The sequence below is a fragment of the Candoia aspera genome, chromosome 18 (genome assembly GCF_035149785.1).
Source record: "Candoia aspera isolate rCanAsp1 chromosome 18, rCanAsp1.hap2, whole genome shotgun sequence".
Lineage (NCBI taxonomy): Eukaryota > Metazoa > Chordata > Lepidosauria > Squamata > Boidae > Candoia > Candoia aspera.
In genome coordinates this window covers 7,710,656-7,732,661 of record NC_086170.1, presented here as the reverse complement: position 1 = coordinate 7,732,661, position 22,006 = coordinate 7,710,656, and the positions used below count along the sequence as shown (strand labels likewise).

The 22,006-nt window shown below is 49.2% G+C and overlaps 1 protein-coding gene across 4 annotated transcripts in view; it reads left to right on the top strand.

Moving 5' to 3' along the window:
* The window catches only part of LOC134507216 (calmodulin-binding transcription activator 1-like), a 51,323-nt gene that overhangs the window by 6,585 nt on the left and 22,732 nt on the right, over nucleotides 1-22,006 (top strand). For 2 of the 4 annotated variants that reach the window (XM_063317713.1, XM_063317714.1), the window contains exons 3-11: nucleotides 1,059-1,255; nucleotides 1,594-1,672; nucleotides 2,094-2,409; nucleotides 7,162-7,667; nucleotides 9,066-9,256; nucleotides 12,246-12,492; nucleotides 16,840-16,911; nucleotides 18,353-18,373; nucleotides 20,996-21,189. In XM_063317713.1, coding sequence (XP_063173783.1) covers nucleotides 1,059-1,255; nucleotides 1,594-1,672; nucleotides 2,094-2,409; nucleotides 7,162-7,667; nucleotides 9,066-9,256; nucleotides 12,246-12,492; nucleotides 16,840-16,911; nucleotides 18,353-18,373; nucleotides 20,996-21,189 — 1,823 coding nt within the window. The remainder of the gene's footprint in view (nucleotides 1-1,058; nucleotides 1,256-1,593; nucleotides 1,673-2,093; nucleotides 2,410-7,161; nucleotides 7,668-9,065; nucleotides 9,257-12,245; nucleotides 12,493-16,839; nucleotides 16,912-18,352; nucleotides 18,374-20,995; nucleotides 21,190-22,006) is intronic. The other 2 variants (XM_063317716.1, XM_063317717.1) reach the window with 1 other exon arrangement.

Sequence of the window (22,006 nt, the reverse complement as noted above, 5' to 3'; positions counted from 1 at the left end):
ACCGGTTGGAGAGTCAAAACAAACCAGGCTTAAAAACTTAACACGCTTAGTATGTTGTGTAAATGGACCTTTAACTGCCCTGATTCAGCGGTCATGGGAACTCAGGTCATGCCCAGACACCTTGCCCCGTTGGCAGTGATCGCGCTGCCGCTGAATGAAACGTTCTGCAAAAGATAAAATTCTCTCCGTCAGGATTAAGTAGAACTTACGTTTTATTTAAAACATTGAAGCAATGGGGAAGGGAAACACCCATATTTTTCTAGGGCGCTTGGACGAAGAAGGGTCAACTGGCCCTGCCGAGCCCATTTCTTTTAGAACACATTGCACATTACGTTAAACGTAGTTAGAAGGAAGCAAACAAAATAGAGCTGCCGGATTTATTCTGGGGGTGAAAGGGCACACGGTCGTCTCCTTACTGTTCAAATGCAGTGAGATGTTGCTGCTGGAGGTAGCAACTGCTGAGCTTTGCTCAAAGAGGGACGCGACAGAAGCTTTCCTTTTGCTGCTGCAGATGGGAAAGAAATAAGCACGGAACCCAGCGGAGAATACGTCAGTGGGGTAACCAACAAAACTGCATTATTATTTCAGCTTGAAATGGGGAAGAGAAAGCGAGATATTATAATGCAGAAATGGAAGAAAATTGAGTTTTGAGGTTAGGGCAATCTAGCTAAGGATGTCACAGATCATTCTAAGAGAGAGACTTGTTTCCAAGCAAAATGCCAGTTGCTCCACAACAGGTCCCAGAACAACACACCCCTTTTTCTGCATTTTTTTTTTCCTTTCCTACTCTGAAGAGCTGTCAGAAGACATGCCATCAGGGAGCGGCTGCATCCGCAGCGGCCACACGCCCCGGTTTACACTTGCCCTCCCTGGTCCGTGTGCGTGGCTGCAGGGTGCAAAGATTGGCCTGGGTTCAGTCATGTCCCATGCACTAAAGGAACATCTCCTTCAGACTCTGCCACTGCTGGCACAAAATGCCTTTCCTGCCCTTGGGCTCTTCCCCACCCCACCCCGGGGCACCCTTTGGTCCGCCTCCCTCAACCCTGTCTCCCCCGCAGTGCATCTCTGAGGCCGCCACCTTGGGCAGCTGCTTCGAGAGCCGCGTGGTGGTCGTGTGCGAGAAGATGATGAGCCGAGCCTGCTGGGCCAAGTCCAAGCACCTCATCCACTCCAAGACGTTCAGGGGAATGACCCTCCTGCACCTCGCAGCGGCCCAGGGCTATGCTACCCTCATCCAGACTCTCCTCAAATGGCGGTAAGAGTCGGGGAAGTGGGGCTGTTCCCCTGGGTCTTGGCTCTGCTCACCCAAGGGCAATAAATACATATAACAAAATAATAAAATAAAATAAATATTTTATTTTATTTATTTATTCTATTTTTCCACCTCTCATCTCGTAAACGGCTCTGGGCAGCTTAACGAAAACAATGCCTGCTTTCTCTTGGGCATCCTCCTGCTTTGTGGTGCTTTTTCCCATAAGCAGGTGTGCCTGTAAGCCACAGCCTAGCTGCGCTTTCAGGCCCCGAAAGAAATCAGATTGCCTTTTTCTCTGAGTGAGGAGCTTGATGCGCTTCATCTTCTTCTTGGTTCCTCAGCACCAAACACGCCGACAGCATTGATCTGGAGCTGGAAGTTGACCCGCTGAACGTTGACCACTTCTCCTGCACTCCACTGGTACAGAGCAACATCCTTGCATCTCTAGCTCGGGCCGTGGGATGCTTGGGATTGGGAAATGGGGGGAGGTTTCTTGCTGGGAGGGGCCATAGATGGTGTGGCCTGAGATTCCCATTGGAACGACGGTGTGCATCTCATGTTGCTGGCGTGGCAGCTCATGGCGCAGTCTGTGGGAAGGAGCAGGTTGCAACGGAGCCCCTGTTGCTGTGCCCAACTGTGAGAGATCAGCGGAGTCCCACTTGGGCCGAGCACCCCAGCAGATCTCTTCAGCCATCCTGTGGTTTGGCGCAGGGTCCAAAGCAGGTCTAAGGTGTACCAGTCGGAGCTGAACATCCACTGAGAGGACCTGGGCTCCTGTGGAAGGAAGCCCCTTGCGCCTTAGACTGGGACCATGACGTCCCAACTTTGCTTTCTCTTCCAGATGTGGGCATGTGCTTTGGGTCACATGGACGCAGCTGTGGTCCTGTACAAGTGGGACCGCCGGGCCATCTCCATCCCTGACTCGCTCGGGAGGCTGCCTTTGACCATCGCCCGCTCCCGCGGCCACGTGAAGCTGGCCGAATGCCTTGAGCAGCTGCAGCGGGAAGAGCAGGCGCAACTCAGGCCGGCCCCTCGGATCCCCTGCCCTACACGGGAAGAGCCCAGTGGTGAGAACTGGACGGCCCAGTGGCCCAGCAAAATAATCGCCTCTCAGGACCAGCAAAAGGGAATCACCGTGATTCCCAATTCTAATACAGGTAGGTTTTTCAAAGGCCTTCTCTGTCCTCCTCCTCAAAGAAAACGTCAGAGGGATGGTGGTGCCCATTCTACATTTTCCAGGAATGGGGATCGCCAAGCTCAGCAGCGTGGTGCCCATGGGCCAGGCTCCTTACCCCACCGGGTTGTATAATTCTAATTAAAAATAAGAGTTAGATGGGAAGCTGCCGTGCGACAGTACCAAGACCGGTCTGTGTGTGCATGGATGCCACCTGGTCAGGCAGAACCGTGGTTGCTGCCTTGCCTGGGAGGGAAAAAAGGGTCTGAATGTGGCTACTCAGCTGATGCACTTTCTGGAGTTACACGACACAGTGAAGCTTAAACTACCAGCTGAGCAGCCCATTCACCCGGCACGTTCAGCCTCAGAAAACCAAAACTTGTTTAAGGTTAATCAAACTTTACATGTTTTAGTTAAGCATGTTCTGCAAACCCAGGCCTGGGAGGAAAGAAGGCATGACAGACAGCAGTTCCACATGTTTCGGTCTGGTAAATCGGTTTGTGTTTTGGCCATGGTCCACCGCCTCACTCTTCCTGGCTCACCTCTTTGTTGTTATTATTGTTATTAATTTTCTGTTCCACCTTTTACCAAGTCATCTTGTCTGCCTCCTGAAGAATCTGTATAACGACCAAGTAGCAACAGTAAGAACAGACCACGGAACAACGGACTGGTTTAAGATTGGGAAAGGAGTACGGCAGGGCTGTATACTCTCACCCTACCTATTCAACTTGTGCGCAGAACACATCATGCGACAAGCTGGCCTTGAGGAATCCAAGGCTGGAGTTAAAATCTCTGGAAGAAACATTAACAATCTCAGATATGCAGATGATACCACTTTGATGGCTGAAAGTGAAGAGGAACTGAGGAGCCTTATGATGAAGGTGAAAGAAGAAAGTGCAAAAGCTGGTTTGCAGCTAAACCTCAAAAAAACCAAGATTATGGCAACCAGCTTGATTGATAACTGGCAAATAGAGGGAGAAAATGTAGAAGCAGTGAAAGACTTTGTATTCCTAGGTGCAAAGATTACTGCAGATGCTGACTGCAGTCAGGAAATCAGAAGACGCTTAATCCTTGGAAGAAGAGCAATGACAAATCTCGATAAAATAGTGAAGAGCAGAGACATCCCACTGACAACAAAGGTCCGCATAGTTAAAGCAATGGTGTTCCCCGTAGTAACATATGGCTGCGAGAGCTGGACCATAAGGAAGGCTGAGAGAAGGAAGATCGATGCTTTTGAACTGTGGTGTTGGAGGAAAATCCTGAGAGTGCCTTGGACTGCCAGAAGATCCAACCAGTCCATCCTCCAGGAAATAAAGCCAGACTGCTCGCTTGAGGGAATGATATTAAAGGCAAAACTGAAATACTTTGGCCACATAATGAGAAGACAGGACACCCTGGAGAAGATGCTGATGCTGGGGAGAGTGGAAGGCAAAAGGAAGAGGGGCCGACCAAGGGCAAGGTGGACGGATGATATTCTAGAGGTGACGGACTCGTCCCTGGGGGAGCTGGGGGTGTTGACGACCGACAGGAAGCTCTGACGTGGGCTGGTCCATGAAGTCACAAAGAGTCGGAAGCGACTGAATGAATAAACAACAACAAAATCCCACCTTTATTATTTTTATAAATAACTCAAGGTGGCGAACGTACCTAATGCTCCTTCCTCCTCCTATTCTCCCCACAACAACCACCCTGTGAGGTGGGTTGGGTTGAGAGAGGGACTGGCCCAAGGCCACCCAGCTGCTTTCATGCCTAAGGCAGGACTAGAACTCACAGCCTCCTGGTTCCTAGCCCAGCACCTTCACCACTAGACCAAACTGGCTCTTTAGCTACCTCAGTTATCTCCAGTCTTCCCCCTTCCGTGACGCTCTCTGTCTGTCCCTCAAAATCGATTCTTCTCTCCATCTCCTTCACCCCCAACTACATTTTACATTCACACACACTCTCTAACTCTAACTAACTAACCCACTCCTTTTTTTTAATAATAACTTTATTAAATTTTTCAGAGTAAGGATAAAACATAAAAAGATAGAAAAAGGTTGAAAGACAACTAAAGAAAAAAGAAACATGCTAAGAAGTGCTGAAATATTTTATTGATTGATTTTTCCAAATTTGGTCACCACCCATCTCATTCAAAGAGCAGATAAATAAAAAAAGGTGCAAAGAGAATGACTTCCGACCTTTCACAACAAAGATGTAGATAAAAAAATACATCAATCTCTTACTCCAGTTTTAACTAAAATAAACCTCATTCCTATAATCCATATGAACCTAATAATCAAAACCCAAAAATAATATTTGAGTTTTTTTCCCGAGCAAAAATTCCAAAAGCAATTCTCTACCAGAAACAAACTTAAACTAAATATTTTCTCTCATCCATGTAGTCAATTTCGCCATCTCTGCCAAAACCATTTATTTGTTTGTCTGTTTGTCGTATTTCTTTACTGCCCATCTTGTAATGACGACTCTGGGCAGTTTACAACAGTTAAAAATAGAGAAATAATATATTATAAAATAAAACAATATAAATATATATATATATATATATATATATTGATATGATATGATATGATATGATATGATATATATAAATATAAGGTAAAGGTTTCCCTTGACGTAAAGTCCAGTCGAGTCCGACTCTAGGGGGCGGTGCTCATCTCCGTTTCAAAGCCTTGGAGCCGGCGTTGTCATAGACACTTCCGGGTCATGTGGCCAGCATGACTCACGGAACGCCGTTACCTTCCCGCCGAAGCGGTACCAATTAATCTACTCACATTTGCATGTTTTCGAACTGCTAGGTGAGCAGGAGCTGGGACGAGCAACGGGAGCTCACCCCGCCGCGCGGTTTCGAACCACCGACCTTCCAATCGGCAAGCTCAGCAGCTCAGTGGTTTAACCCACAGCGCCACCGCGTCCCTACATATATAAATATATAAGTGCAAAAATATAAAATATAAAATTCCAGATGGCGAGTAAGAATGTTATTATTGGCCCTCTCACGGTGCCAAATCCATTAAATTTATCTTCCAATCGTCCCCTGTAGGAATTAATAATACCTAACTCTCTACTCCTGACCAACTCAGATACTTTCTGCACTTCAGCAACTTTCTTTCAGGTGGTATGAACCACCTGATGCGTAACACAAGTCAGACGTTATCGACCATCAGTGTAGAACAGCGTTTCTCAACTTTAAGATACGTAGATTTCAACTCCCAGAATTCCTCAACCAGCCATGGTGGCTGGGGAATCCTGGGAGTTGAAGTCCAGACATCTTAAAGTTGCCAAGGTTGAGAAACACTGGTGTAGCTGAAGAGCTTGTAGAAAACAGCTAAAGCAGAAAATAGTTTTATTATTAAGATTAATTTCTGAACTAGTTGAAGGCGTTTATAATTTACAATTCCTTTGTTTTTTTATTGGTAAGCTTTCCATTGTAAAATAAAAGTCTCCCCCCAGCCACTGAAGGGAGATACGGAAAAAACAACCAACTGTCCAAGTTTTCAGGGCTTTGTGCCTGTTAATTCTGAACCCAAATAAACAAAGAACTTTTGGGCTTTCTTGAAACCGAAATAAACAAAGAACCTGTGATAGTCCCTTGTTTTCTGGCAGTGTTTTGGGGTGATCGCACTTGCCCTGTTAAATGGTTTTCCCCTGAAGCTGGGGGAGGCAGCCCCATGGCTGGTTTTAAGACTATCTTCTTTGAAGAGCTTTCAGGGAATGAGGCAATTTGGTGCTCTTGGCCTGTAGATTTTGGGGAAATAAGTATATTATGATTTGATGTTTTTATTGTCACCTTGTATTCTTTTTTTCTGCACTGTATTGCTAGCCACCAGAAGTCTAGGTTAGGGCTGGGTGCAGATATTGAAGAACACTGATAAGGCCTCGTTGCATGTCAGAGATGCTGCCTATGCTGGTTCTGCTTTCCCCTCCCCACCAATAACAATTTTTCTGGGTTAACTAAAGGATCCCCTTCCATTCAAAGAAAAACTCACTGCTTATCAGAATAACAAGTTGGGACCTGAAACTAACTTTACACCAGGGATCTCCATCCCAGTTTGTTCCAAGACTGGTAAGCATGGTTTCCCAGTTCAGGCAGATTGGGGGACCAGGGTTATTGACTCAAGAAAGCCTTGGTTCCTAGCATTGTGGAAGGCAGGGAAGGTGCCATGCTTAACACACAAATAAGACCTATCAGTTGGAGTATTTAGTCTGTAAAAACTGCTTTGGGTATTCTATATGTGTGACCAAATCGTGACCCCAAGATGGGGACAGAGCAGGAGCGCTTCTGTATAGTCACTGGCTGTGGGGAGGGCATGCACACTTGATGTCGGCTTAACCACATCCAGGATTGTCCCTGGGCTCTTTCCCAGTTGGTGGAGGGAAGAACCCTCGGAACAACCATCTTCAGCCGAGGGGCAGACATCCCTCTCCCTAAGAGCTCACGCTGGCTACCTTTACGCAATGTGCGTAGTCGTTGAGCTTAGGCGGGTTTGCTTGATGAGTTGCAGCCTTCAGTTGTGTAGACTCAGAGAATAAGTTTGCCAGCGGTGTGTTGAATGAGCCCAGCCGGAGAGACGCTCTGAGCTGCACGGGCAATTCGCTTGCCTCATCCTCGCACGGTGGGGGCCCAGTGACAAAGCTGGCGGGGCCTCTTCAGCCCCTCGGCTTGTTCAGCAGAAAGACAGCAGTGCGTGCTCCACGGACCTGGTTTGCTTCTGATCTTCCCTCTCTTTGGTTTCAGAACTGAGACGGCCTCGGTCCGAACCCTCCAGTTACTACAGCAGTGAGAGCCAGAAGGATTACCCAGCACCCAAAAAACACAAACTGAATCCTGAATACTTCTCTACTCGGCGGGAGAAGCTTCTCTCCACTGCCCTGAGCCTGGAGCAGCCGAGCGCCCGGAAGCTGGGCTCCAGCACTCAGCCCCCTCTCCCCGAGACAATCAGCCCCAGGCACGGGGGGCAGGACTATGCCCGGGAGCTCCTCCCCGATCTGGCTGGCTACCGCAGCCCCAGCAGGGTCAAGTGGAGGCCGAAGGAGCCGTACCTGGGCATGTCGGCGGTGCAGGTGGCCGGCGGCCCTAAGGGGGTGGCTCTGGGGAAGGACTCAGGAGCCCAGCGGTTGCATCAGCGGGAGCAGATGAGCATGCTGATGATGGCAGACAGGGACGTGGCGGAAGTGGAGCTGCTCTCCTTCCGGGACGGTGCAGAGAGTGAAGACTGCTTGCACCACATGGATGATCTGCAGGTGAGCGGCGCCTGGAGGGTACCTGGCCACCCACTCGCAGAAGCCTCCTTAGAAGCCATCCCCCACTGACCGGCTGGCCATACGTTCAGCTCTCCCTCACGTTCCCCTTGAATCTCCTTTACTTTAATGCTCTCAGGTTCCACAGGGAACAGGCCCACCTCCTCGCAGGCAGCATCAGCGTCGTTTAGAAACAGCTGGTTGCATGCCAAGAGAAGTGTCATACGTGGCAAGTGACTGCACAGAGATTGTGTGGCAGCCACAGGACAGATGTCCCTTGTCACAGCCAGTGTTTCCCAGATGCCTGGGATTTTTTCCTCCATTAAAATAGTGCTTAGCTTTTAGACCCCAAAGAGCGTGCTGCTGTTCGGTTTAATTCTAAACTATTGCATTAACCAGTTTTAGCCATTATTAAACCTTTGGCTCATTATCTGCCCCCTTGCTTTGATCCACAAACAATGGAGCATGAAATCTGGATGTGGGAAATAAGTTCATTTGGTTTCCATGTAAGTGTGGTGGGGATGGATAGGCATCTACTGTAAACCGCCCAGAGTCCCCTGAAGGGAGGAGATGGGCGGGGACAAATTGGATGGATGGATAGATAAAATCTATAATCACTAGGATATCATAGGATTGCTCGGTCCCGAATCTGCAGTGCAAGTGGGATTATCGTATGCCAGTAATCTGTTCTGTGGTCAACTCCCTTCTGTCTTCCTAAGCAACAGAAGACAGCTTTGCTCCTTTCTTCACAACAGTCCTGTTCAAAGGCTTCTGTCGTGTCTCCCCCAATCACATTGTCTCTTCTTCAGGCTAAACACAGCCAACTCATTTCTCATAATGTATGGTTCCCTCACATCCTGGTTCATTCTCCAGGATGTCAGTGTCCTCCTTAAGATGTGCCCAGTTGGAATGCGGTTTGACCGGCCCAGAAAAAGTGTTCAATATTTTGTTCTAGTTCAGGTTTCATGTATTCCTAAGAAGACAGCAAATACCATTCACAAGTCTGATGTAAAGAATAAATACCTAGCTATGATTAAATTATTAAAAGGGGGGCCCAGTGTATTCAGCAGCATTAAAAAATAGAAAAGAAAAGCTGCAAAGCTGGATTTCAGCGAGGCTGGTCTAGAACCAGGAAGCAAGCAAGGACAGACTGGAAGTTGTTCTTGGTCCCACAAAAGTGGTGATCCACTCACCCGGTCTCTTCCAGATGTGGCATTGGGATGAGTGGGACTTGTGTCCACAGCAGACCTTGGACTGGGGATCTGAGAAGGGCCAGTGCAGGATTCAGGGGCAGAAGAGTCAGCCCTCCCACCCATAGAGCTGAAGACACCCCAACCCTGAAATTCCTGCTGCTCCAGGGCTTCTCTGGTGGGCTGTGGTAACTGTCCTTGCCCCCTACAGGTGACCATGATGACTCTAGCAGAGCACATCATCGAAGCCACCCCAGAGAGGATCAAACAGGAGAACTTCGTGCCGGCAGAGGAGGCGTCCCAAGCGGAGAGGACAGACAGTGCCGCTATCAGCACCTCGATGAGCTGGCTGGCCAGTTACCTTGCAGATGTGGACCACTTGCCCAGCGCTGCTCAGATAAGGTTTGTGGGCTTGCCTCCCAGAGCAGAGTCAAGGCCTGTGCTGGCCTCCCCTGACCCTTTACCGAATCTCACCCTGGGAGCCTCCGGCTTCACGTGTCCTTCCTCCCTTTCAACCCCAGCCTTCACCCGGCAGGCACGGATGGAACCAAGGAGGCAAATTCACAAGGATCCAGCAGCGCCTGATATGCCCCCTTTGGGATGCTTAATCCAAAAAATGCCAGCCGCTGCTGGGTTCGCAAAGCAAGCCCTAGGAGTTGAAATAATACTCAAGCTGTTTTGTACCTCTTTCGTGTGGGAGATCCAGATTTGCCTCTCATGTTGTTTTTCGTTGATGCTCTGAAACAGAATCTCACGAAAATCCAGATGGAGATGCGAGACTCATTTTAGGGAGACGGGGAAGAAGAAGAATTGATATGGTTTCTCGTCTGCACCAGTCCTGGGTGAAGCAACAGGTTATTTTCATGTGCTGGATCAGGAAAAGCATCTTTTGGAGGGTCAGGCGCTGCATGTCTGCACATAAATAATAGCTGAACTCCACATGAGACAGGGCTTCCAGGATTTAAGCTACAAGACCGTGGCCGTTCAGTAAAATTAGATGCCCGCGTTTCCTTCTCCCTCTTTCCCAGCAATAACTTGGGATGATCTAACCCCTGCTCAGCCTTAGCACCGCTCTGAATTTTCCAATCAAGATGGATACAGTAGCGGAGTTAACTTGTGTTACCCAAACAGTCTTCTGAAAAAGGTTTGTAATCTGACTGGGAGAGATTAATTAAGAAAGATTTAGCTGATCGACTAAACATCAGGTTCAGAATGAGCGAAGCAGACAATTTGACGCATTGCCCTTACCTCTCTGGCTGCGGTGCTCACAAATGGTGGTACCTTTTGCATGTAATGTTTGGGCAGAACAGTCTAAACTTTGTGTCTCTGTCAGCCCTCCAAGGTAGACCAGACTAGGAATCCAGAGTCACTTAGGTCAAGACTACTTTATTGTAAAGCTACAGTAACTGAATCCTGCAAGTCTGAACACGCGTCCCCCTCCCTCCCTTTATCTTCGTGAGCAGTGGTCTTGTCTGAGATGTTTACTTGCACTTCATTCCTGGCCCGGGCTCAGAGCTCTCTTATCTTGCCTTGGCAGCAGCTCTTCCTCCTGTTCCTCAAGGCCATTCCCAGTGCCTTTACAGTCTCCTACCTCAGGCTCTGCCAAGGTTAGAGACTTGTTCTTTTTAAATTATAATCTGGCCATCTTAAATCTAAGCCTGCTAGAGCCCAGAGCTGCTCCAGGGTGGTGGCTAGAAGACTGCAGCTCCTTTAACCCAGAAGGGACCATTCCTTTGGGAAAAAATACTCCAGAACCACAGACTGCAGCAACAGGCAGCTCTCCCTTACACCCAGTCACTACTGTGGCTTTCTGCCCTTTCCCCAACCAGATGCCTGAGAAGGGATGTTGTGACACTGAGCCCCTGAGCCCTCTGGATTCCCAGCTCGCCCATCAGTTGCCGCAATTCCTACAGCAGCAGCCCCCTTACTAGCAACCCATCAGCAAATGGCAGAAACGCCCGAGGTTTGCTGTGAAGCCAATTCAGCGGCCTGCTAGAACCACTGAAACGGAGCAGAGCTTAGAACGCAGCTGAGAAGCTGGCACAGAAAAAGGAAATTATCTTAGATAGCTTCAATGAGCATGCCAGAGAAACACAGGTTATGGATCTTACACATTCAGCCCTCCCAAGCATAAAGAATCACACGCTTAGACACATTAGGTTAAGAAGTAAAAGGAAGCTTACTGACTTTATTCTTTGTTGCTTCTGCTACATCCATCTTGGTGGAAAAAGATGAAGTTCCTTTGTTCTTTCCTTTCTAATTACATAGTTTGCCCTAAACTCTCAGCCCTACAGCTGCCAAGAGGTGTGTGAAAGAAAGGGGCAGAATCCCTCATCAAGGCCCAAGCACATGGCCCTGAGGAAGAGAGCAGCATCCACGCTGCCTCTCCCTGGGTGGAGAAGGGGGAGAGAGAGCGAAAGAGGAAGTGGGACTGGCAACGAACAGCTTCCTCAGAGTTGCATTTGGGGCAACTTAATCTACATGTCAATGAGGCATGCTGGATTTGCCAAAACTTCCAACATGCTGGAAATAGGGAGTCGGCAGCAGGAGGCATTTCTTGGTGGGACCAAGGTGCCCACCTAGCCATGGGAGAGCTCCTCAAGGAATGCCCAAAGCCACGTCAGAGAGAGGAGTGGCACTTCCAAGCCCTGCAGATCACAGGCACCCTTCCAGCCTCTGTCCTTCCTTGCTAGCTCAAAAGGCTAATAAATGCAGGATCTGTGTAGGAAGACCTTCCCGTGTCCGCTGGGATGTGGGCAGATGCTTCAGAAATGCTGAGAATGTTTATTCAAAAGTAGGGCAGGGAGCATGGGGGCTAAATTTGTTTAGATCAGTTTGAATTATGAGACACCTCCCCCTCCCTCTCTTCTTCCAGCAGCCAAACAACCCTGGATGAAATGGTGGTAGGATGAGGCAGAGAAAGGAGCAAATCTAGAGGGAGCTAATAGGAGGGAGGAGAGGAAAGAAGGGAGAGAAGGCTGGTCAGAAAAGAAGGGAGAGAGAAGGCCTTATCTACGCAACGAAAAGGGTTCAATTCAAGCCACCCCTCCCAAACTCCCCCCCCCCTTCACTCCTGTGTTTTCCACTGGCTTCTCTTTTTAAAAGCCAATGTGAGAGCCCTCCCCACGTCCCCATTCATATTCTTCAGTGCTCGGAGAGATGCTGAGCTTGTTTTTAGAGGCTTACCTCTTCCACCAAGCAATTACTCAGTCAGACTTTTTCCGGCTTCACTTCCATTAAGGTTGATCCCAAAAGCTTCTTTCTCTCCCCCTGCAGCCTAACCTGATTTGTCCTGAGGATTTCTACCCCGCTCGCCCACCCCCACTTGTTTCTCAGGCCAGTGAGAAGCCCTGTGGCCTCCTGTGACACTCCTTCCGTCCCTCTGTTGCAGGAGTCTGTATGGTGGAGCCCTGACCTCTTCCTCCCAGACCAGCTTAAGCCCTACAAGCTCGCCAGTCAATGAGATGGCTTTTGAGAAGCCCAGCCTGCCCTCGGCAACAGACTGGTCAGAATTCCTAAGCGCCTCCGCCAGTGAGAAGGTGGAAAACGAGTTTGCACAGCTGACACTCTCTGACCATGAGCAAAGAGAGCTCTACGAAGCTGCCAAGCTGGTCCAGACAGTCTTCAGGAAATACAAGGTGAGTGGCCGCAGGGGAGGGGCAGATGAGAAGTGACAAGGGGATGCTGAAGCTTCCCACTCTCTGGTGCCTTGGGAAGAAAACTAGTTTCTGCCAGAAAGCATAGTAGAAAGTGAGGGTCCGTGCTTGTCTCCTGCATATCCTGGAGGAGGCAGCACCAAAAATGGCCACAAGGCAGGAAGAGTGACTCTTCTGCCAAAGAGTGGGTGCCTCAAGGTCCCGTCCAAGGACATTTGCGTTACTTGAGATGTTTGCCTTCCTGCTTATCTGAGAGGTAGTGACCAGGGTTGTTCTCCATGTCTCCCCTGCTCTGCATCAGGAACCACCCAAAGTGACAAGGATGTCTTACGGAAGCAAGCAGAGCATCTCAGGATGATGCCTTCTGTAAGATCACCTGAAGCCGCTTTGCTTGCTGTGCTGAGGTCCCAACCCGTCCCTTGTTAAGAGAAAACCAGCATCTAGGCCAGTGCTTTTCAACCTTAGCAACTTTAAGATGTCTGGACTTCAACTCCCAGAATTCCTCAGCCAGCCATGCTGGCTGGGGAATTCTGGGAGTTGAAGTCCAGACATCTTAAAGCTGCTAAGGCTGAGAAACATTGATCTAGGCTGTGGGTGGGATGCATGTGCAGAAATTGTTCAGTCTTGTTCAGATACTCATCTTGGCTATTGTTTGTCTGGGATAGTTTTATTAAAGACTGCACAGATAAACAAAGACTTAGCCTGTTTGCCCAGCTAGGGCGGAGGCCAGAAAGCCACCGAGGAACAAGGAGGAAGTGCTGAAAACAACAGATTCCGTTCAAGGAGCAAGAAAGTGTTTATCGACCGCAGACCACCTTTTCAGTTCTACCTAGGAACGGGGTGAAACGTTCTCAGTGGGAGTAGTGATGATCAGCCAAGCTAGCAGGTAATCTATCATTAAGGTGATCGACTGTAGGTACAGCGAGGAGGAAGGAGAAGAAGTGAGTAGAACAGCAATGCTTGTTCCAGACTGGATCAGTCAAGGACCAGACAGGTTTGGAAAACTCACGGGCACGGACAGAAGAGGGGGAATAGCCATTTTCCCCGTCACTCCACAGCAGCTACATTACCCTTCATAGGACAGAGAAACGCACAAAGCATCAGCTAATCTGGACTTAATACTAATGATGTTAGCAATGAAACTGTGGATCATTTCAGTGAAATGTAGAAAATGCAAGGCCAGCGTGGCTAACAAAAATGTTCAGTGGAGTCTGGAAAGGGGAAAAAGGGGCATGCATCATAGATGGAAAGAGGCCAAGGTCATCATGCAAAGGAGCTTGAAGTCACTAACCTGGATCCCTTTTAGCCAGAATTAGACCTGGATGTGGGATGGAAACTGCATTAGTTGCTCTGGTGGATGGCTCCCATCAGGAGTCATTTGAATGGTGGGAGTGCAGCTCTCCTTGTTCGGAAGGCCTCTTACCTGCTTTTGGTACAGTCAGCCATGATGGTACAAGGATTGGAAGTCAAGGCTAAGATATTATGGTGGGTCCATCTCTTCCTGAGCTGGCCGTTTATATGGGGTGCTATAGGGTCAGCATTAAATATCTACATGAAGTTCTCGGGGAGGTTATCCAGTCATTTGGGTGAGTTATCACCAATATACTGGTGATACCCAGCTGTACATCTATCTCTATCCAGAGTGGAACTGGGGATCCTGTGGAGGTTCTTACCAGATGCCTGTAAGGGGCCGGAGGAACAAAATAAGTCGAGACTGAAGCCTGGCAGGACAAAATGGCTGTTTAATCCAGCAACTACAGTAGTTGAGGGGCCTCCCCCTTTACTCAGGACAGGATGTGGCTCTCCCTGAAGAAGTAGGTCTGCAACGTTGGGGAGCTCCTGGGTTCATAGATCCACCTAGATCAACAGATAGAAGCCGTGGCCAGAGGTGCCCAGCTGTAGCAGCCCCTTCTGTGGCGGAAGGCCTTGGCAAGAATCCCCCATGCTATGTACTTCCAGGTTGGGTGACTGAAATGCACTGCTCCTGGGGCTGCCTGTGAAGACTGCTCCGAAACTGTAGCTGGCGCAAGATGGAGCATCTTGCACACTGGCTGCTCCGAGCCGGTTCAGCACTCTAACTTTGATATTGCAAGTGCTACTCTGGCTCCCAGGAGGATTCCACGTACATTTCAAGGGGCTGGTTTTCACCTAAAAGGCCCTTCAAGAGATCCACTGCACCACTTCCTTCAAGTTGACTTTAGCCACCCTATTTGCTCTGCTTCTGAGAGGATGCTGTTGAGTTTGGAGGTGAAACAGGCAGGGGCACCAAAGCAGTGCTGCTGCCCTCACCCTCCATTACTAGCCCACCACCCCCTGCCCTGGCCTGAGATTTAGTTAGCCTCTCCTTTGGTCATCTTCTGAGAAAAACATGGCTTTGATGATTAATATCCGTTTGACAGTATGCTAGCTTAACATTGTTTTATTTATCTTATTCATTAAGTTCTTAAACTGCCTCAACCTGTATAACTCTGGGTGGTTTACAGGATACAACAGTAGAAAAGCAATAAAAAGACAGCATATATATCCCAGAAGGAAGTCCAGAGGAAAACAACAATTAATTAAGCAACTATGAAGAGTCTATGAAGGGACGCGGTGGCGCTGCGGGTTAAACCGCTGAGCTGTCGATCGGAAGGTCGGCGGTTCGAAACCGCGCGGCGGGGTGAGCTCCTGTTGCTCGTCCCAGCTTCTGCACACCAAGCAGTTCGAAAACATGCAAATGTGAGTAGATTAATTGGTACCGCTTCGGCGGGAAGGTAACGGCGTTCCGTGAGTCATGCTGGCCACATGACCCGGAAGTGTCCTATGGACAACGCCGGCTCCAAGGCTTTGAAACGGAGATGAGCACCGCCCCCTAGAGTCGGACACGACTGGACTTTACGTCAAGGGAAACCTTTACCTTTACCTTTATGAAGAGTCTACCACCCAGTCTTCCTCAGGGCCAGGCTTTCAGTTAAACAGGTTCAGAGTGGGGGCTGGATGAATCTCAGGTGGGATGGTGCTCCAGAGGGCAGGAACCACGACCAAAAAGGAGTGAGTCCTGTGTCCCACCAGGTGGCGATGTTTAATCGATGGGACCTGGAGCATGCCAACTCTGTCAGACCAGACCAGACCATACGGGGTGAGGAGAAACTACTGGGGATTGACAATATCTTACGTTGTTTTTAATTAGGGTTACTTGGTTCCAAGGTTCTGCTCTTCTTTGAGTAAAGTTGTGAATCATCTGGAGCTGTGCAGTTGTGACAGCATACAAGTGATGATAAATAAGTAAAATGAAGGTGAAACGCTTGCTACTGCTTGGAACTAGAAAGAGTGAAAAAGCTGGAGTTCAGAATGCACCACGGTTGGCAAGAGATGCTAACAGCAGCATAAAGATATGTTTAAGATATATTTGGATATATTTAAAATTAACCTTGCCAAATGAACCCCATCTCCAGTTTTGATTACATAACATTCTTGAGAAAATGTGAGAAAGCTGGAGACATTATGTAGCTCGACTTCAGCAAAGCATTTGATAGTCCCCGTAGACATCCTGATTAGCAAGCAAGCTAAGCTTTTGGCGGGTGGCATAACAGGTAGCTGGCTCAGAAATGGTACTCTAAGTGTGCTAATCAGTGGATCCTCATCAAACTGGAGTAACGTATTAGCCAAGTGGCCACAGGATTTGGGCCCAGTGGAGCATCGTCAACGTTTTTATTACTCTTTGGATGAAAAGGTGGAGGGAATGGTTATCAACCGTTGGGATGGATAACATGCTACAAGGGAAAATTCACAATAAGTTAGAGTAATGGGCTGAAAATAGCAATAAAATTGAATAAAATAATTTTTTTCCTTCACTTAGGAAAAATCAAATGCACAGATACAGGATGGGGGATAGCTAGCTTGATAATAGTTTTCATGGAATATTTGATTATAAACCGAGTATCCGTCAACAGAACGGTGTAGTTCCAAAAACCGAAAAGCAGATTCCAAAAATCAGAGCCTGCTTAGGCACCACCCTCTATGAAGGGCTGAAACAAACCATGGGCTCAGAGAAGGGCAACGGAGATGCTCCAGGAAAACAAAGTCTCATGAAAAAGAATCAAAGAACCTTGGGAAGAGATGGTGGTGGTGTTCTAATGCCCCGTGGGCCACATCTTGAAAATACAGTTCTTCTGAGATACTTTGAGAATCCACAGCATTCAGTTCCCCTTCAGGAAGGTGGTTCTTGCATGCTGGAAGGCACTGCTTCCTTTATTTCAGGGATCCAGCCACGCTCTCGTTGCACTTCTGTTCCTTTCTTTAAGGAAGTGATTTCACTGCTGTTGACTGCCTGTTCCCTTTGCTTTCCAGGGACGTCCCCTCCGGGAACAACAGGAAGTGGCTGCAGCTGTCATTCAGCGTTGTTACCGGAAATACAAGCAGGTGAGAGGAACCCCACTGGCCTGTTTTAAGAGTCCCGTTGTACGCTTGGCACCTCCAAACAGTCATGTGGTGCTGACCCGGACCGTTTGGGCCACAGTTACCCCCTTTGGGGGGTGTTTCTCTGAAAAAGAACCTCATGCTCTTCCTCTTGGCCTCCTCCCTAGAAGGACACCTGAGATTCGGGGGGGCTTCAGTTTCAGCTCCCTGACCACAAACTCCCCCAGGGGAACCTCAGCCCTTCAGTCCTCATTCATCAGCCGCGATTTGGATGTCGAAAGCATCCCTTTGGCCAATCCGTTGACACAGTTAAGAGTCCTCGGGGTGTTTCAGACCTTGCTTGGAAGGGGGATCAGCGGCAAAGCTGGCCACGCTCCCCAACTTCCAGGGAGAGAAGCTCTTGTGCATCAACAATGCCCTTCCTTCCCCATGTAGCCCCATGTAGCCCCAGCCCCCATGTAGGGGAGAGAGGAGGGCTCCAGTCCCAGCATCCACAAGTTTTTGAGAATACTTGGAAACGCTTGCTTGTAAGTCTCTCTTCCAACTGCTTGAATATTCTGAAGATTTGGGGGCACTGTAGGTTGGAGGGACACCCTAGCTGCTTCTCGAGGCCACCTCCCTGGCATGCGTTACTCCCACCCTGCTTTGTTGATACCAGCTTGTAGGGCAGCCAGACGGGGACTCCTCAGAAAGCCCGCCGTGTCTGTGGTGCTCTGGGCACAGCTGCGGTCGCCCGATGATTACGCCAGCGGCCTGTTGCGGGGAGAGGAGGAGGGCCTGCTGGCTCACTCATAAGGGACGCTTTCACCACTGCCCCTTGCTGTAGAGTTGTCACTCTCGGTCCCGATGCCCCTTCAGGCCCTGTGTTGTGTTCAAAGGCGGACAATAAGCCTCTGAAAAATTGCCGATTTCTTCCTGTATGCCACGCTGGGCAGCTGGTTGGAGCAGGGAGGAGGCAGCCTGCAGCCAGAGCAGACTCCCTTTCTCCATGTCGGAAGCAGAAAGGCGGCAGGTTGGCAGTCAGCTGGCGACGTTTCTCTGGGGTGTGAACTCACCTCGGGCGCAACTCAGTGGTGGCAGCAGCTGTTCTTTTCCACACACCCCTTCTTTAACTCCACATTCTCAGCCAGGAACTTTTTGGGAGAAGTGACAGAGAGCTGTTCCGCAGGCTCCCCTGTCCGAGCACCACCTCACCCGCCGTCCCTGGCAGGGCTCCCTGCAGAATTGCTGCTGCTGAGCCCTCTTCTTCGCAACCGCCTCCCCCCCCCAGTTGCTGGCGATCTTGAACGTGGCCGGCAGCCTCCAGCTTCTGTTCGCTCTCAGAGAAGCCCTTTGAGAGCCAGCGGAGGCTCCAGAGGCTGCGCTGGGCCTGCTCTGTGCTGCCGGTGACGGAAGTGGCCGACTGTTAACGTTAACCTTGTATTTTCTGTTTCTCCCACCCAAGCTTACTTGGATAGCCTTGAAGGTAATGACGCAACACACCGAGCTTGTGAGCTTTGCACACCCTTTGCAAGCCAGGGAGAAACGTTTGTCTGGCACATCTGGACGATGCCCGGCTGTGGAGGCTGGGTGCCAGCACTGCTGCTTTGCTGTGAATGCCAGCCTGTCCTGTAGGGGGGAGGAGGGAACCTTTCAGGGGCCCCGAGCCAGAGACATGCAGCTAGGAAAGTAGGGTGGTGGGCGCTTGTGTGGGATGTGGCTCCCCTCCCCAGAGCAGGTTTAAGCAGGGCTTCTGCCCAGAGGTGGGGTAGGGCCCCTCCCGCCTCTCTGGTTCTCCGATTCTGGGCTGCATGAAGGAGGGGAACGGAGAGGAAGCGAACGTCACTGGTCTGAAATGCTGCATTGGTTCAATAACATGAGCGTGTCCAACCAGTTGCACCCAATGCCGTTGGCTCCCTTTGGCCAAAGCAATTAGGAAAATAAAGCGGAAGATGCCGAGAAGGGCCCTGGGGCATTTCTGCAGAGGTCGCTCCCTGCGCAAGCCACTGCCTCCCCCTGACCCCAGCCGGGCACATTTGCGAGGGTGGGCAAGGCCAGGCTGGAAGGCTAAATGGACAGGAATCTTGGATGATTCCAGAGGGGCAGGTGGATGTTTTGATGCAGCTTGTAGAGAATGGTCCTTTTCCCTCCAGATGGCAATTCAGGGGACCCCATGTGCCCTGCCCTCACATTAAACACAGCCCACTGTGCTGCTTTTCCAACACTTTTTCATCTGAGGGGAGGCTTCTGTGCTGGAATCGCTCCTGAGGGGTGACCTGTGTTTTTGATGAAGCCCAAATCTGCCACTAACTATGCCATGAGCCTCACCTGTTGCCCAGCCCCAGTTTCCTGTGACACCCCGTTTCCAACCCCCAATTCAACAGGTTGCTTCCCAGTTGCTCCTTCTGAGAAAACAGTCTGGTTTCCCTCAGTTTGTATTTTGGATTGCGATAGAAATCCAGGAAGGACTGGGGGCGTGCTTCTATCAGAGCCCGCACAAAGCCCTGCTGCTCACAGGATACTTCGTGGCTAACGAAATAAATAAGACTCTGTTCAGAGTGAGGGGTGTGTCCAAGTACCGGGCATTGGCGGCCAGAGAACGGGGCAGTGCCTGCATCTTACCCAGCGTGGGAGTTTCCCCTTTGCTCGGCTCCTGGGGCAACTACGGGGGAAACACCTGGCTCAGCCCAACAGTGTAGTGACTAGGCTCACCTAACAGACTTAACCAAGTCACTTAAAATTCTGGCAACTGCGTTCACACTTGGTTAGTTTTGACTTTGATTTGTTTTTCGGTGGCATAGCATAATTCTGCCAGGTTTATAAATGTAGCTTTGCTCACAACACAGTCTAGCTACCAAATCAACCATATTTCTGGGTCCATACACTGCTTCGAACTGTGATCTCACCCAAAGGGCTGGATTTGTACAACACAACCGCCGTTGTTTGTTTATGGGTTTGTTTATTTAAACCATTCATGTGGCCGCCCAACTCAGTATGGCTCTGGGCAGCATATGAAAAAAGAGTCATCAATGTACAAAAGAAAACTACACATCCCATTAAGACCAATTAAGACAATAAAATGGTGATTAATTCTACTAAAGATTGGCATAATCTTTCAGCCTGTTGTGTGAGCAGAGTCTCTGTCATGAGCCCACAGGATCTGGCACTGAAGAAAGGAGAAATGCATGCTGCATAAACATAGCAGGTTGTTCAGTTGTAGGAATCCAGCCAGTCCTTCTGTGTTAAGTGCAGAAGCTATATGGCACCCTGGCATCAGGTGTGTTTGTGAGTGTTTGTGAGAAGAGGCGTGTCCCTCTCATTGTTTATGTGGAGAGGCCACCTCCTTGGATAGAGGATGGCCCCATCTACCTGCCGGTTTTCAGGCACGTATCCGGCTCCAGGGCCCCAGAAATGCCATCAGTGTCAAAAGCCTCCTGCCTTGTGTGAAACAGAGAAGCAGCTTGGACGGGGGAGAGGGGGCACGATGATCTTTGATTTCTGTAGCCCTGCATCCCCTTCCTTTTTTGACTTAATAGAGCCATTGGTTCTGCATCTTCAGGCCCTTTTATTACACCAGAATTTTTCCACCAAGACCTTTGACTCTGGATTTTTGTAACAAAAACACATACCTTTAAAAAGATACTGACTTGAACTAAAGGCAGCAAGATGGTTCTTCTGGCAAAACCCAGAATTGTTTTGGCAGTAGAGTGAAATCTGATGAACGTCTTGGCCAAGTTTATAGTGATTCAGATAGACCTTCTTAAGAATGGTTATGCTTCCTGCAGAACAGGGAAAGATTCTCTTTTTCTCCCAGCGGAAGGTTGTTATGAAACACATGCTTACTTGGAATGATTCCATAATTAAGAAACGATTTCGGTCATTGTTCTTTAAAATCTAACTTTAGTTTGAGCCTCTCCAAGCTTTTAGACAGTATAGCTTTAAGGTGACTGAGCTGCAACAGGTAAATCTCCCTCCTATTTGGGATAAACCCCACGCTTTTCAAAGGAACTTGTCGTCATGCATTGCAGGGGCTGTTCTGCTTGCCAGGCAGCTTCAATTTTTCTCTCTCTTTCCTCCCCACCCCCCCTCCTGCCCTCTTCCCTTGCAGTATGCACTTTATAAAAAGATGATCCAAGCTGCCATCCTTATCCAGAGTAAATTCCGAAGCTATTACGAGCAGAAGAAATTCCAGCAGAGTCGAAGAGCGGCTGTCCTCATCCAGCAATTCTATCGCAGCTACAAAGAATTCGGCAAGAGGAGGCAAAGTCGCAGGACAGCTGCCCTTGTGCAGCAGAAGCTCAGGTGGGCCTCTGTTGGGAGAAGGGGGGGGGGAAGAGCTTCTCCTTGATCATCAGGGGGAGACCATGGCCTTCTCTGGAGGCCCTGTATAATTTTGTGAAATTGCAGTTGCCCTTTGAGGAGCTGACAGGAGCCACTGTCGGCCGCAGGAGTAAAAATAGTAACTTCTAAAACAGGCTCACTGCCAGCCTCTGTATGACTGACAGCTCCACGGAAAGGCCATGTAAGGCAGGAGGAAGGGAGAGCAGAACAGTTGCATTGTTGACTGTATTATTGAGACCATTCCATCAAAACTAAGGACAGAGAAGTTTCAAAAGATCAAACCAGATCCATGGAGGACGTAAGAAACTCGCAAGGTCTTACATAAGACATTAAGCACAACACAGTAGAGTTCGCTATCAGTGGTTCGGTTGTAAGTATTTGTGCCCTTAGTATGAGAGCAGCAACCAGATATTTAGCTGTAAATACAGAGACTTCCTTGTCAAAACCAGAGAGGAGATAATGCAGCATGCTGCTTTTTGGTCCTATCTGGGAATAAGGTCAAAAGCAGGGCAATGAATTGATCCTGATAGCGTCTTAAAAGCAGATGTTCCATCGGTGCAGTTCTGCTGTTCACAACCCACAAGGCATAGTGCCTGTTCAGGATTTTCTTCCATTGACCTTCTGTGGGGAGGGAGTTAAATCAAGCAGCAGAATAGATTTGGCTAACATGTGGAGGTAAGACCAACATTCTGCCTTTGGCCCCATTTTTCGGTGGGGAGCAAACATGGAGAGCAATTACATATTCAAGACTGTTTGGGAACCCAGTGGGCGGAAATGT